Raw genomic sequence first — 17276 nt, forward strand, 5'->3', positions numbered from 1 at the left:
ACAAAAACCATTAGACATGTTAAAGTTTTCACTGTATGCTTTCTTTACCATACTCTCGCTATTCATATTAATGATATGAATCCAGAAATTAATTGTATTTTTAAGGGCTGACAATGAAAAGTGGGAATAAACCTAATTCAGCAAGTACAGCATTATTCACAGCACCTTTATTTACACCCAATAAAAATTTAGCAAATTTGATTTGAATCTTATTTGGACTAAAGTTTGCATAGTTTGACTCGATGGTAGTATTTTGTTTCACTAAACTAACAGTAGCCCAAACTTCACTGCTATATAATAAAATAGGTTTAACACATGAATCAAAAAGCTTTAAATGTGGTAGTAAATTCATCTTTTCAGAATATAATAATTTTCTAATACAAAAAATAGCTTTGCTAGCCTTTTTAGATAACTGATCAATATGCTGTAGTAAAAGATCCAGATGGTTTAAAAATTATACCTAGATACTTGTATTCATCAGTCAGCTCTAGTAGTTTTCCATTATAATAGAAATTGTGTTTTTTAATAATTTTTGCTGTTTTATTGAATATTATAATCTTTGTTTTATTAAGTTAACAGATAGATTCCATTTATCACAAAACATATTTAATTTATCTAAAGCATTTTGCAGGCCTGATGCAGATTCTGATATCACTACTAAATCGTCTGCATAAAGAAGACAAGACATTTGTTTATCATCTAGGCATGCTGGATCACATTTGTGGTCAAACGTTTCAACCAGTTCATTTGTATACAATGAAAATAATGTAGGGCTTAATGTACAACCCTGTTTTAATCCTACACATGAGGGAAATGTTTGTGTTAGTCCCTCTTTTAATTTTACAGAGAAAGAGACATCTTTGTACATATCTTTTAAAATATTAAAAAAAGACCCTTTTATATTATATTTTAGTAACTTATAAAAAAGGCCATCTCTATTGATTGTGTCAAACGTTTTTCTTAGATCTACAAAACAAGTGTATAGATGTTTAGATTTTTTAAAGGTCTTGTCAATCAGAGTTTTTAATGTTAAAATGTGATCACTTGTTCTGCTATTTTTCCTAAAGCCTATTTGCTCCTTTTGTAATATATTGTTAGTTTCAAGGAAGTTCTCTAACCTGGTAGATAATATCTTTAAGAAAAATTTACCTAAACAGCTAGAAAGAGCTATACCCCTGTTGTTGGAAGGATCATTAAAACACCCTCCTTTAAATATACTTATTATTAGGCTTAATGATGTTTTCTCTCCATATAGAAGGAAATTAAGATTCCACTTTTAAATATCAAATTAAAAATTAACACATATGTTTTAACTAATTTATCACATGACAATCTAATCATTTCGTTTGTTATACCATCACAACCAGCAGATTTTTTTTAACTTTAAGTGTTTTACAACCTTTAACACCGCCTCCGCAGTAATACTAGTTTATATTAGATCATTTAATCTCTCAATGCGTCTCTTGGTAGAGTTACACTTATTGATGATCAGTTGTAAGGAACATTAATTAATGTCTCCTACTAGTTGACCATTACTCAATGCCTCATTAATTATTTCTAGATTAATTTAATGAATTTTTGAAAGACTGAGGTACATGTGTCAATGTTTTAAATCATTATTATTCTTTAAGAATTATTCGTATGGGAATCTATTTCTATTTTTTATATAGATTATCAACTATATCTCTTATTACAATATAGCATATAAGTGAGGTTAAGCGATCTGTGTAAAGTTCTTTATTGCCAAGTTTTAGATATCTTAAATGATCCGTATGGAGGCGCTCTTAATTGCAGGAAGCTAATACAGATAAGAAATATAAATGTTCCGAATGAACAATAATTATAGCCTGGCATCCTGACCCAATCTAATACTTCGTCTACTGTCAAGCAATGAGCCAGGATCCCAGGCTACAATAATTAGGGTTCCGAATATTCCTCCATAGACTATATTTCTAACTAATTAATATGCGCGAACCCTCAGGGGTTCCCGCAATTAACTAGATTTCCATGTGTTCGCAATGACCTTTAGGGAGCTACCATTTTACATAGATTGTCATCCTGTCTATTTTTTTGCCACTAAGTTGCTCATCCTGCCTTTTTTTTACTCAAAACTCCTGTCCTGCCTTTTTTCAAATTTCATCCTAGCCCCCCTCCCCCCCCCCCCCCCATAAAAATCAAATGGTAGCTCCCTTATCGGAAAAGCGATTTTACACTGAATTTTCGTTTTCTAAAAATATGGTATAAATTTTCATTTTCTAGAAAGAACGCTTAGCTCTATGATCCTCTATATATAAATTCGATATTGCAGACGAACAAAAAACATGATAAAAAAACTCAGACACAACGTGTACAAGATGACACAATATAAATTGCATATTTATAAATCAATGAGAAGACATGTATAAAGGAAAAGAAAGAATTATTTAAACATTGCATACGTATACATATTAATCTATAATAGAACACATATGTTAGTTGGTTAGATTCATGTAGAGAGGGGAAGATATCAAAGGGATATTCAAACTCATAAGTCGAAGACAAACTGACAACGCAATGGCAAATATAAAAACGCAGAAAAGACAAACAACTGCCTACAAAACACAACATAGAAATATAAAGACTGTTTGAAACGGGTGCAGGAAAAAGAATAGAGTAAGATAAAGTGTTCTAAAAAAAAAAAAAAAAAAAAAAAAATTTAACTCCGCCAACGCCGGTCCCCAGCCCGGGTGAAAAGGAGGAGGGTTATGTAATTGCATGTAAAAGTGAAAAAAAAGGAGAAAATAATTATTGTTTTCAGGTCGTGTGCCATAGGTCGTGTGCCATTAATCTACTTAATCACTTTGCACCTACTGTAATTACTTTTTATTACCTGTCATTAGTTGTCATAAATCCATTAAAGCTGTCACCGAGTGTAATTACCAATTAGCCAATTAGCCAATAATTAAAAAGATTTCAGAAAATTTTAAATTAAAAATATTACAATATTGTTATTATTAGATGAACAATTTGATTATTTTTAAATAATAACTTTAACTTTTTCATTTAAACTAATTAATTTAAACTAACACTTTATAACCATATATAATTACAAAAGTTACGAAACGTCTCAGTTACAAAACAAGGTAGTTACGAAACGTCTCAGTTACAAAACAAGGTAGTTACGAATCGACCAGGTACGAAACGACCAGGTTACGAAACGACGTGCATTCCAGGAAGAATACATGTACCCACCAAAAACCGAGGGATATCTTAGGTCCCCCGTTTTTATAATTTTTTTAACAGAATATTGTTATTTTTTATAACTCACCTTGCTGGGCGTTGTGTATGTATGATACGGGGTGGGGGCTTCAGAGCGAAGCGAAAACGATCCAGGTATATAAAAGTATATTTTAAAAAGATTTTTTAGCACCAAATATGGAACTGCCGGTCATTTTCTTTCATTGGGGGGGGAGGGTGAGGGGACATGGGAGGAAACTTAGGATTTTTTTTTCGAATCCCCACCTTACAGAAGGTAAATGAATTTAAGTCCCCCTTCCAAAGAAATGAAAATTTCACATGAAAATTTCACATGTAACTGTCACGTCCCCCTACCCCCAACATTTCTCAATATTTTTTATTCATTATAACAAAAAGAACGTGGACACAATTATTATTATTCAATAAATTATTGCGTCAGTAGTGGATCTAGAGCTTCAAGTGGGGATCCGAAGTTGTTTGTGACTTCAGGCATAGATATAATAGCCATAGCTATGGCTATTATATCTATGCTCAGTCAGGGAACTTTATTTGCATATATGCCTGCTATGGTCTCATTGATATTTACCACATTTTCATTCAATTTCAGCACATTGTTCCTATTTATTCAAGAAGTTAGTAAATTTACTTCAGATAAAAATACTTTCCTGGAAGAACATGTTGACACTTTTTTATTTAAGAAAATCTATTACTTATTAAACCTAATCGTAATTTCGAACGCACCCATGCAGACGGTCTGCTTACCTCTTCAGGTTAGAGGGAAGAAATTGTAATCGGAAGATTGAACCAGAAACACATATATTTCTTTCTCCTAAAATCCTCTTGTTTTACTTATGTTTTTGAATTATTTATAAACCATGGACGAAACAGAAAGAATAACAACTTCTCCATCTTCTAAAGGAAGGGAAACGGTATGTTATTACGTTTATATACAATGGTTTATTCAGGTTTCCATAACCTGATAACATTTGGGAAAAATTATGGCTGTGTTTACACCTCAAAATATTCTGAGTATAGTAGACAAACTTGAGCAACTTATATAACTTTTTAGACCTGTTATGATATGAGTCAGGTGCTACCTGTTAAGATCCCTAGTGTTATTGGTTTTCAGAGGTACATTGTAGGTGCAGGGTTTCAGGAAGGGGAACCAGGATACATGTAGCCTTTGTAGGTTATACCTGATGGTATCAGGTCGTTCCAGCCCCAAGTCGATCGGCCCTAAGTCAATCTGCCCAAAGTCTATCGGCACCCAGTCGATTCAGCCCATTATCACATAATGATTAGTTATTATAAAAGTCAGAGAGTGTTATGAAGCACACTTATATGATCAGGATAAGTGGCAATTTGCACATAAAAAAGTTGTGTAAATTTCGCTGATCAGAGGAATATTTTTTTAGGAAACAGTATTGATGATCGATACAAAAGATTAGTAACTATTTATGGAAGGGATTCGGCAAATCAAACAATATTTCTCAATTTGAGTAGTTTTTATAACTTTTAAAAGAAAAAGTTAGCATGCATTAGCTTGGTGATCAACCTGTATGTAACCAACTTGTGTTAATTACACCAATTGCAGAATAGATTATTAAGATCAAAGTCATATGAAAAATGCTGATAATGTTGACTAATGATTGAACTAACTAAAGTTTTGAGTATAATTATGCATATATCCAGTATTCTTGATAACTTCTTATTTAAAACAAATATTCAAATACATATACTTAAATATGTGACAAAGGCACAATTTGTAATCGTCCACCTTTGTTGTAATTTATAAAATTCATTAGAATATATTAACTACAAGTCAAATATATATAACTTTTATCCCTTGTTAAATATTTTTTTTTAAATTGGGGCCAGATTGACTTTACGGTAAATATCGGCCAAATCTGACTTGGGCCGGAACAACTTGGGGCCGCAATTAAAAATATCTTTGTTTCCCCTTACCCTACCCAACATTTTGGAAGTGGGTAGGTAGGTAGGCTTTTTTTTTTTTTTTAGAGAAAATCCCTGAAATATATCTAACACACAGGAAAACACAGAAAAACAACAAATTGAACTTTATTGATACTAAAACAACATACTGTATAACGTAATATGCATGACTAGAAGACCTTACAATTTCAGACTAGAAAATGTTTGTAAATATCAATGTCTTTGTGACTTATAGTAGACCACATATAAATTGAGACACGGTTCTATATTTTTCTTATAGTTTATAATTCAATTGAAAATATAAAACCCCAACGAGACTGCTACCTAGTAACATTTGATGCAAAAAATATGTACACTTGTTTTTCATTTAAGGAAATACTAGAAGCCACAAACCGTGATCCAAGCGAGTATGACTACGCCTATTAAGGCTTATTCTAGAAAACTATGAATTTATTTTTAACAATAAACTTTACCATGAAACCTTGGGTGTGTCTATGTGCGGATCAGTATTCGCTGAGTTAGCAGACCTTACAATGTTTGTTAATTCTTGAACACATTTTACAATTCTTTCAACACAGAGAAACAAAATGATAATGATACATTTTTAGTTGAAGTTCACCTACGAATTTTCCTGTAATGAAACAATATTCTTAGACACTGTCATAATTATACAAAGGAGAAAGATTCTTTAACGAAGGCATAGTATGATACAAGACATTAAAACCAATATCAAACCAACTGAAACATATCAATATCTGCACAGACACTGCTCACACCCAAAAAGTGTTTTCATTGAAAGGATTTATCAAGGGTGAAGTATTGAGGTATCTCAGAAACACAAGCAGCAAAACTGATCTTTAAAAACAGTAAGAAGCTCAAACAAGGATATCAAATATCTGAAATCAACGATTTTTTTTATCAAACACAAAATACAGAAAGGGAAAACTTGCTAACACATAGCCCATCGAAATGGGAGCAACCGCTAGTAATGTTAACAAAATTCAACCCATCTATACAGAAACTAAAAATATAATAATGAAACACTGGCATCTTATTTCACAAAACCCTGAATGTGTGACCATATTTAATCATCAGCCCATTATAGCTTATAAAAGACATAAGAACTTACAAGAACTTTTATCAAAGCATAATTTAGCTGGTATAGTCATCTCGACTTTTCACAACACAATATGATACTGAGCTCGAAAAAAAAAACTACTATTTTATCCAAAGACAACTAGTGTATGGTATAATATCACATACGAAATGAAACAAAATAGCATAAATAGCACGCCAATATACAACTTATTGAGTCAACCACTGATAAAGGCGAACTCAGGGATTTACCACAAACACGACAGAAACACCAGGCCTAACATTTAAGCTCAAGGGTGAGCTCGGATGCGCAATCGTAACTACTCGGCCATTCTCGCTACGCATTTTGTTATTGGAGGCGTAGCTAGAATGGAAGAGTAGTTAAGATTGCTCGGATGCATTTATTTAAAACATTATTCCATTCCAATTTCAGTATCCTTGCATACGTTGTTTACCCTTTGCTGCAAACACACGGGCGACAATGATTTCGCGGAATGTTGAAAATACGGACCATTCAAGGAAACGAAATTAAAAAAACGAACTTTTGAGCGAAACGAAAAAAAAACAAAAAAACAACAACGTGATTTTCGAAAAAAATTATTTCAGTCGGCAGATTTTTAGAGGGTCGGTCGGGTAAGGGGAAACAAACTTAATTTTAATTTTGGCCTGGGACAGATCAAAGTTGGCCGGATCAACTTGGGGGCGGATCGACATGAAAGCCTACATGATAACAAGGAGGTAACATATATATGAGAAGGAGAGTGAACACTCTGCTTGATATAAAATTAGCATCCCCAGGATAGCAATTCAATCAGAGGAAAATGATAAAAATTTAAAGAGACCGACATGTTTATCATCCACTTGATATGTCCATCTGATGTACCAGGCTGTTACCGTGAACAGTCTGTGTGATTAGTAGAATCGCTAATGTCACGTGGTTGTAATCGGTGACTGGGTCATTAAAATACAGGTGTAATTATCATTACCATGAATTCAAATCAGTTTAAATATGTTTTTATTGTGCAATATCATTTGAGGAGAAATTCGAAAGTATATCGTCGAACTACGATGAAAAACGACTAAGAAATGACGAAGTTATGAGGGTTTAAAGAAGTATAAGACTGCAATTTCTATTGAACCACACCTTGCTTTAAACAAAGATTTTCGCTTCACCTGTATGGCGCTGCCCATGACAATTGGTAGGTAATATCATAGAAAATAGAAGAAAATGTGAGGTACTTTCGTGACAGTGACCGGTTGCGACCGGAGGGAATATTTGTAATTGAAACGAAGAGAAATTTATCAAAGCCAGCGAAAAGTTTGATTCTCATGGCGTTAGGCTGTAGATATATAGGCATTGGCGCTTAGATTTTCACTTCCCATGTTGGCTCCTGGAAATGGGAAATGGTAGGTTATATCCTCGAAAAGGAATATGTGAGGTACATTTGTTAAAATAACCGTTTCGGTTGTGACTGGGGCGATATTTTTTAATATTGAAATACATGTAGAGGATTTATACGAGAACCACCAAAAAGTTACAATCTCCGAGTGGAATGCTGTAGACATCAGGACATGGCAGTTTTTTTTCACAAAAATTAAATGTTTTTGCATTGGTTCATTTTATTTTTTAAAATTTTAATGTTGGTTCCCTTTAAATTGACGGGCTCTCACTGAAAGCAAAGGAATAAAAAAAAAAGAAGAAAAATTAGGAAATGTGATAAGGAAAATTGTGACCACACCAAATCAATACCTTGTCATACACTGAGTTTAATTAAGATTTTGTTGAAACCAGTACTTCATTGGCTTAATAAAGCAGTAAAATGTCAGAAAATTTACACATACATTTTGTACATTGATACTAGGATTGCCAGTCATGTAGATTGGTACCTCTCTAAATGTTTTTCCCCTGGACACTACACATGGTATTTGTAGATTTCTTCTTAATCAATACTCTTTTCAGGCCATGCACGGTTGTAATATTTAAAAAAAAAAGGAAAATACGTCAATTTGTTAATAAGAATACCATGACAGGAAAGCGTGCCTTATCTTTATTTACGGACATTTTTCCTGCACATTTTGTTAATATTTTGTTTTAAATTTTAATTCCTTATATATACATCATTTACAGAGCAATTCAGGTTGGTTGAGTCGTTCGTCTTGCAGATGCAGATTATTTCTAGATCAAATTCTTTTTCGAGTCCCAACACTTAGGCATCTCTTATAAATAAATCGGCAACCATGATCAAATTAAATGATGACTGAAATACGTCAACAGAAAAGATCCGGTGTGTATTTTTTCATAGCCTGGGACCCTGGCCAAACCTTCACTTTTCGTAAGGAAGATGTATATACTGTCGAGAATTGAGCCATGATCTCAGGCTTATTTTGTAGAATCTCGAACGGTTTATAACACTTCGGTTGTTTCCGTTCTTACTCGGATGTGTAATTAGGACACAGTCTCCCACTGCGACCAAGTCGATCTCAACTAATTAACACCCACTTACAGAAAAGGCGGTAACATTTTATGTGTAATTATCGTCTTCTCTCCTTCTCATAAAATAACCTCCTTGATGATAAGCAATACCATCATTTTTTGCGGAAACTCCACAGAACTCGATAAGAACCAGAGAACCAATAGATATTACCATAAACCTCTATTTTATATAGTACATGTACAATAATGCTGATATAGATCTATAGAAAAGACTATAGTATTGAGATTAGATCCTTGAGAGTTCCCAAAACCTTTTTTCCCTGGTGGTTCTTGAAGAATTTCTGCTTGTCCTCTATTATTTCTATTGCAAAATACCAGAATTGTGTTTGTCCTTTCCAAATTTTGGTGGTCAAAACCTTTGGACCACCACTTTTCAAGAACTCTGGATTTTTTAGAGAATAAGATTGGAAACGGATGTAATTGTGCAAGTGGGAATATTTCAATGAGTTGTCAACTTATCACCAAATATGTCATTAACATTTAACAAAAATAGCATCAACACAAGTGCAAAATTCTGTCATTTACATTTGTATTACATTATACAAATGCATCAGTTCCTAATAAATGACATAGATAAAAATAACTCTTCACTAAGCCAACAGTACTGCAGTGGTTTGCTACAGAGGAAACTAATTTTGTTTGCATGTTGTGGCTAAATTTTAAAATTGAGTGTGCACAAGAGTGGTTTGAACCAGGAAGACGAGTAAGGAAACAATTGTAATAGACCTGAAAATTTAATCAGACAAAAGAGATCAGCATCAGTAAAATCAGTCAAAGCGTTAATTTTATATTCTGAGAAATTCAATTTATTTCCATCAATTTACTGAACATGACTACCAATGATTGATTAATTACTCTTGTTTTTAACGGAGATCTTTGGAACTTCAAAGAGAGTTTGAAAACCTATTTAGGTTGTTAACCTTCCATTATGAAGTTGTTTAAAGATTTGTTCACATTTTTTCATTTTGTATTTCCATATTCATTGATATTTTTAATGTTCAATATGCACCATGATTCTACATTGTTTATGAAAAATCTGTGCAATCCAGCCATTTTAATCTTTGATCCATTTTTAGAATAAAATATATGGTAATTGTAAATCTGATGTAAAAATGTTTTCATGTCAATGAATTATGAATTTCACTATCATCACTATCAATTCTTTGCACCAATTAAAATTAATTTAATGTCACTTTTTTCAGTCTGAATTTTTGATGAGAATTGTAAGAACACTCTCTCACAGGTAAGTACTGAACATTTTTATACTAAGAGTAAAATACCATTGGGTGCTTAATGATCATTACCAGATAACTTGGATTGTAATTTTATTAACTCATTCTTATGATATGTTTGAACAATTTTCAATGCACAGATTCAGACAATAATGCTTTCATGGTAATATTTTCAAAAACACAAAATAGAAATAATAGATACATGTATCTAACCAATGCTCTGATATAATTTCCATTTTGAAGTTAGCTGTATTTCACATAGAGAATAAGAAATACAATAGATTGAATAAGACTAAAACAATAAATGGAAAACAATTATTTCAGAAATCAACCAACGACAATTACTGGATTATAGGCTCTTGGCTTTGGGCAGGCACACAAAGAATTTGGAGTGGTTAAATATGTTTGGTCCCTTTCCTGGGACAGTGTTGTAACAACACAACATAAGAAACTGTAAAAATCAGTTGTAAGGGGTTTGACTCATCAGGTCAATGCTAATAATAAGAACACTTAACAAAAAGACAAAAAGCACATAGTACCAATCTAAGAGTTCTTTTTGTTAAGTTTTTAGTATGTGTTAATGCAACTGATTGCCTCTGGCCCACAGACCCATCATGCATGTTTAATAAATAAGATGCAAGTAGATTTATATTTCTAGCAGAAATTTATGAAAGAATCTTAAATATGTATAATCATAAGCGTTGATAATTACTAAGAACATAAAGATTTATGATCATACAATGTGCGTCACTGTTGAATTTAATGAATTTAAGAGAATTATATAATTATGTTAACTTTAATATACCTGTACATTTTTCACATGTCAGGTCTCTTTTTTCAGTGCCGATTTTGAACAAAGAGAAAAAGAAAAGGCAAGAATTGACAAAGCATACAAACAGAGTGACAAGAAATTGGGAGAATTAGTTACAGGTATGGATATTTAATTTATAAAATAAAATTAGTAATTATTATCTGATGAATGATAGTATTACTTTACTTTAAAGAAAACCAGTCTTTGTTTTGTGGGTTTATAGCATCATGGAAAAAAGTAGGTTTTATATTAAATTAAAAAAAAATGCTTATATTAAAATGTGTAGTAAGTTCTCATTTGCAACTTTTTTTCACGTTTTCAGCACACTATGAAGATCTTACCAAAGTTACACAAGATTTTAGTAGGATGAGCAAATGTATAAATGGTAAGCATACTTTTGGATACATTTTATTTACAGAATGAATCAGGAAAAGCAAGTTATCTTTACCCATATATAGCTTGTTACTTTTCTGACAAGTACAGTACCTGTGATATATGATAAAGCCTGTATTTGTAGCCTTTTACATGTTTTAGTTGGCGCGTTACATTTACATGGTTTGCTTGAACAATTTTCCATTTTTGCGCGACAAAATGCATTACGTTTGCACAAATTTACCTGTTGAAAAGTTTCTACATTTGCTCGAATTAATTAAATTTTCTAATAAAAAAATGATTAAAAATTTGTCAACTGAAATAGAAAAGTGGTTTTAACACAGCCAGTATTTGTGATTGTCAGTCCTTCCAGCGTGAAAGTTTAGGGCAGTTGTGTAGATGATTTAATGTCAAATGCTACTGAGAATGAAAGCCTTAAACTATTTGCCAACTACATAGTTGAAAATTACGTCACCAGTAAGTCTATAATTCTGCCAAAACATGAACTGTTCCAAATGGAAGCACAAAAACATACCCATAATGGCCCAGAGTCTTTTAACAGCAAGAACTGACTTGTATATTGCTCCCATCAAGATAACATACAGTGTTTTATTTCAGAATAAGGTTTTTATACTTCATGTACTTAGAATGTTCCTTTCCAGGAAAGACAAACTGTATTTTATTTAAAACTTTGCTATTTGACATACTGATACATGAAGTGCTTTTTAATGTTTATATGAACGAAGAAAGACTTCTTTGATTATATAAATTATCTGTCAATATTATTGATTTTAAACAAATAAATCATTTAGTTCAGGATATTCTCAGAATATAAACACAGACAAAAACTCAGGTAAATTACAGGTAAATTCGAGCAAACGTAATACCATTTGTTGGCACAAATGTAATACCTATCAAAATTCAAATTGTTGCAAATGTACGTCGCCAGTTTTAGAATGATACAACTTTTTAAATTTATTTATTGATATAATTTTGAAACATAACACTATGGACACTTTTCAGGGATAACAGAGAAGGCCAGTGGCTGAAAAATCTTAAAATAGTTTTGACACACACTACAATAATTTAAATGTTTCATGAAGAGAACTGATATTATAGGCTTTGTAGGAACATTTTGTTTTCTGTCATTAGTTTTCAGGCAAATATTTTTAAAAAGTAAAAGACTGACAGTCCCTTAGTGTTTGTCCAAATTACCTAGTAATTTTAGGTAATATGTAGTCCATAATTGATACAAGTAGTCCTGCCTACTTAATTATTTCGAAATATTTTCCAATTTGTGTTAGATGAGAGAACATGATCAATAGCTTCTGGCTGTTGTATGTGTGCATCACCCTGTATGTTTAATTTCTTCCCGAAAATGGAAAATGTTTGCTTTGATAAACATGATCTCTTGTCTAGAAATAAAAGTAAAAATTTTTGAATCCGTTTCTGCAGTTTTGTTTTGTTTATTTTCCAGATTCAAGGGAGAGAATAACAAAGATTAGAGAAGATTTAAGTAGTTGTAAGACATTGTTACATTGTAAGAGAGATGAACTGAGAAGATTATGGATTGAAGGAGTTGAACACAAAGCTATGGTAGCTTTATTAGATCAGGTGTAAGTTTCCTTCACTGAGACTTTATCAGTAACTTAATGAAAAGTTGACCCATTCTGTCTTCCTATTGATAATATTGTCTAATCACAGTAATGAGCAAAAATTAAGAAATGATTCATGGGGACTTGCAAATATTTGCTGTTCCTGTAATAAAACACACTTTTAATATAAAAGACAAAGAAAACTGAATTTCCATGTTTTGAAGATTTTCATGTTTCACATTCTTGCATTTTCCCGTAGAATCCTGATATTCTTACGTCATTGTTCATTCGTAGAACTTTATATTAGAATTGACAATATTACCATGATGCCATTTTTGACAATGACATTATGGATAAACAGAATAAGAGCATTTATCCAGGTTTTGACCAGAACCATCTAAAGGAAAGTTTCTAAGGCTCATTTTTTCAGACTTACTGTTTTACTTTTGATTATTTTTCTCTTTACCTTTAAAGCAATGTTCACGCTAATATTCTATATATTGTGTATATAATCATTAACAAGACAGATAATTTAAGAAGATTAAAGGTTTGAACAGTTTTGAAATCACAGAAAATAGCCTTGGTATTCTGAGGTCTGAAGGCCAAGTTTCAATCACAGATTTTCTCATTTGTCAATTTCTAGCTTTAACACTGATTTTTTATAAAACAATCAAAATAACATACAGGCGAGACATGTCTCTGTGTCAACACTCAACAGTTTATTTTTTAGAAAAGAGCTGCTGACTTAGGTGTTTACATAAAAAGTACAATAATCTATTGTAAGATAATGATAATTCACTAAACTTAACTTTGCATGTAATTTTTTTGCTTTCAGGGAACTTATTAAAGAGGTACCAGTAAAGTTAGATAATTTTATTATCAGTAAGCATTACTTGCACGCTACAGACCTACTAGTAAATGCAGGTAAATAAAATGTTTTGTACATAGGATAAAAGAAGAACAAGGGAACACTGTCATTGTGTAAAATATCTGATCAAGCCAATATGACTCAAAGTTTGCTTAACCTTCCTACATTTCCATTTACCTGTTCTTCCGGAACCTTGTCAGTGGTTGCTTTAGTTGCGCGTCTTGTTTTTTTTTTGTACTTTTAGTTAAGAGTTGAGTCTTTATTATTGATCTCTGTTGGTCTCTGTTAAATTTATTTACAACTTTTTTTAGAAATGATTGATTTAAAGATTGGCATTACATACAAGCAATAGACATTTGTCTTTTGTTATAGATGGTATGTTGACTTCTAGATGTCTTTGAGTATTTTTGTTATTGCATTGCTGTATCATAGACATATACCCCTCATTTCCTTTCATTCATATCCACTGAGGTTTTTATTGAAGGTTTAGATTATTCTATAACCTAATCAGTAATTTTTTAGGCTAATCAGGGGAAAAAACGAGGACTTGAGCTTCAGGACAGAACTAAAGCACTGAGAGACGAGAGGGGTTGTCACTTGTTGGATTAAATAGGAACTGGTTTGATGATGATGGGTGGCAGTTTAATGTCCAGTGGCAAATTAAATGTATATTCAGGATGAGAACATATTAATGGGATATCAATAATGAACCCTGCTTTGTACTAGACCAACATGACAAGCAGGATTTTTAACATGCTCACTCTGCTCACTCACAAGTTAACAGTCCACAGATAGACATGTCACCCTCCCTGGACACATTATTCTGACTCTGAGCCTTTTAGTATTTGCTCTTACTCTTAAATGATGTGTGCTTGGCTGAGAAGCAGCAAATACCAATTCTTAAGTCTTTTGTTTGACATAGCCAGGGATAAAACCTATGACCTTCCACACTTGAAATGATCACTGATGACAGAGGCTGTTAAGAACTGGTTTGATTTGAAGCAAACAATTGAAACATTTGACTATAAAAGAAGACAAGTGAATGTAAGGCTAAAGGAAAAAAGGAAAAAATGTAATTGAGGATATAGAAATGAAAGAAAAAGAGTTTTGATCATTTCCAAATTGGCAGATTTCACTCAATTCAGTAATATGATATATAACTTGTCAAGGACTCATGAACAGCTGTTGGTTTTAAAACAGGCTATCCAGAGATTTTTAACATTAACAACCCCCCCCCCCCCCCCCCAAAAAAAAAAAAAAACAAAAACAAAAAAATAAAAAAAACAAAACAAAACAAACAAAAACAAACAAAAAACAACCCAGATAAGAGATGTGTTAATATCATATATACATGTAATAGAATTCTAAGATAAAGCCAGCTTAAATAATTTTCTCTATTTAGATATTGTCTTATTCTTTAAAAAGGGTATGCTATTTAGGTTAATGACTTGAATGGTTTGAACTATTTTTTATTCCATTTATTAAGTACTAAAAAAACATGTGTTTTTTATAATTTCAAGATATGTTTCATCTAGTCAAAATGTAGATCACAATCTTTTTTAGTTGCTAAATTAGAGAAGCCATTAGCTGGGATTGATGCTCTTAGAGATCTGAAAGCTGAACTGATTGCTCGTAATGAAGTAAGTTTATAAATATCTTATGCTAATAGTAATGTTACCTAAGCATTGAAGAAACAAGATAAGTTACTTACTTACTGAACTCAAACTTCATTGTTAGGGTAAACTTATATTCCAGATCCAAGGGAGGGGTATACTGCTTATCCTCTTTTTCTGTAGAACCATGAAATTTTCGTCGCATTTTTCTCAGGAAATAGGAATCAGAGTATCTTGAGATTTCTTATCAAGTTTCGTGTGACCATGCTATGTTTATCACATCCATCGCCTTTCATTTTCTGTTTTACAAAATCAATTTTATTTATTTATTTATAAAAAAAAAAGTAAAGATGATGATTACATAAAAGTGGACATTTACTTTATAGTAAAGAATATCATGTACAATGGTCTAACTACTTAACCCTTTGATAATTACAAATTTCTGCATCTTTAGCAACTTCATGAGACTTTGATAGAGGAATTGAACAAACAGATTTATGCAGCAGTTCCTGATCAGTCTGCTTCATTAAAACGTTCTTCATCATACAGAAGAGGAAGTAATCTAACAAAGCAGTTATCTGACCCAGAATGCAAGCAGACAAGTTAGTAGTGCAATAATTGTCCTTTTTTATTGAATAAGGCAATTTTTAACAATGATATCAAATATATAAAATAAAAGATTACATATTTTGATCTTTTTACACTACAGTATTTAAGTGCAGTAAGTCATGCAACAGTGATTGTTGACCTTCTTTAATCAAATATTGTTTTTACTTTAATATATAGATAGTTTGCCATTGACTTTATTTGAGTTGAAGTTATTTCCCTTTGCCACCTTGTGTGAGGGTTAACTGGTTGATTTTTTTATTTGACTAAGCAAGTCTGACAAATGATCCTAGATAGTAGTGATAATTTATACAGGGCTTAAACAAATGAAAACTGTTTAGAAAACTACTTTTTCTAACAAGTTGAATTTGATTGATTTATGAAGGATTTTGAGCTTGTTATACTCCAACATAGCAGCCAAAGAGAAATTGCTCTAATTCAAATTACTGCAATGGAAAATTATCTGTTGAAAAGATCAATAATTTTATTCTATGACAAGTTCAACATAAATGTTTGAAATATTTCTAGAGCCAAATACAGAAATGCTGAAACCTCCAGAAATGATGGATTTAAATAAGGAAATAAAAGAAGATTTGAATGGAAACCCAGAGGAAAATCCTGCACATTTCATTGCAGTTTTAGTTGAAGCATTGTTTGTCCTTAGAAAAATTCCAGATTCTGCTGAGGTATACATACTAACCTTAAGACAGAAAAAGTGAAATTTTGAATTTTACCACAAAAAATGTAATATAAGAATGAATAAATAACGTAAAATTGTCTGTCAAACTTGTCAACCTAATTCATTGGTCTTCCCTTTCAGTTTAATCATTGTCTGTTCCTACAGATTCTGCAAAGGTATAAGAAAAACTTACTTTGAAAAAGAAAAGATGAAAAAGAAACTGTTTAGCACAATATTTGAAAAAAAAAGCCAAATAAAAAAGTTTTAAAAAGTGTCTACATTAACAATGATTAACTTGGATAAGTTTTTTTTCAAGGTCTTCAGAATGTGTGGTTTCATTTGGTACTTATATCTGTGATCTTACCAACTACAGATTGCTCATTAAAAAGTAGATACAATTAGGGTATATTTTAGGATGGTTTGCTGGTATAAATTGTTAAATATGGTGATATGCTTTCATAAGATAACGTCAAATAACCCTAATATATATGACTTGAAATAAAAGTGGTCTTTTGATAAAAGTTTCAATATAGAATGGAAAAAACTATTTTTGTTTTATAATGAATATTATATGATGTTTGGGTTGGTGGGTAATGGAGATAATTTTGGAAGGTAGGCTTAATAAAAAGTATATGGTTGTGAACAATTTTAATAAATTTTTGGTTTTCAAATCCAAACACTCATATTTAATTCTGGAAATGATATGGTATAAGAAGAATTT

The 17276-nt window shown here is 31.8% G+C and overlaps 1 protein-coding gene across 9 annotated transcripts in view; it reads left to right on the top strand.

Moving 5' to 3' along the window:
* The first annotated feature begins 4021 nt into the window (after nt 1-4021).
* Nucleotides 4022-17276, top strand: part of LOC127735722 (exocyst complex component 4-like) — a 58448-nt gene continuing 45193 nt past the window's right edge. For all 9 annotated transcript variants that reach the window (XM_052245991.1, XM_052245994.1, XM_052245992.1 and 6 more), the window contains exons 1-9: nt 4022-4166; nt 9982-10022; nt 10853-10941; nt 11145-11207; nt 12672-12810; nt 13625-13713; nt 15221-15297; nt 15725-15872; nt 16405-16562. In XM_052245991.1, the coding sequence (XP_052101951.1) occupies nt 4113-4166; nt 9982-10022; nt 10853-10941; nt 11145-11207; nt 12672-12810; nt 13625-13713; nt 15221-15297; nt 15725-15872; nt 16405-16562 (858 nt within the window). In that variant the 5' untranslated portion in view covers nt 4022-4112. The remainder of the gene's footprint in view (nt 4167-9981; nt 10023-10852; nt 10942-11144; nt 11208-12671; nt 12811-13624; nt 13714-15220; nt 15298-15724; nt 15873-16404; nt 16563-17276) is intronic.

Source organism: Mytilus californianus, unplaced genomic scaffold, assembly GCF_021869535.1.
Source record: "Mytilus californianus isolate M0D057914Y unplaced genomic scaffold, xbMytCali1.0.p SCAF_3, whole genome shotgun sequence".
In the NCBI taxonomy this organism is placed as follows: domain Eukaryota; kingdom Metazoa; phylum Mollusca; class Bivalvia; order Mytilida; family Mytilidae; genus Mytilus; species Mytilus californianus.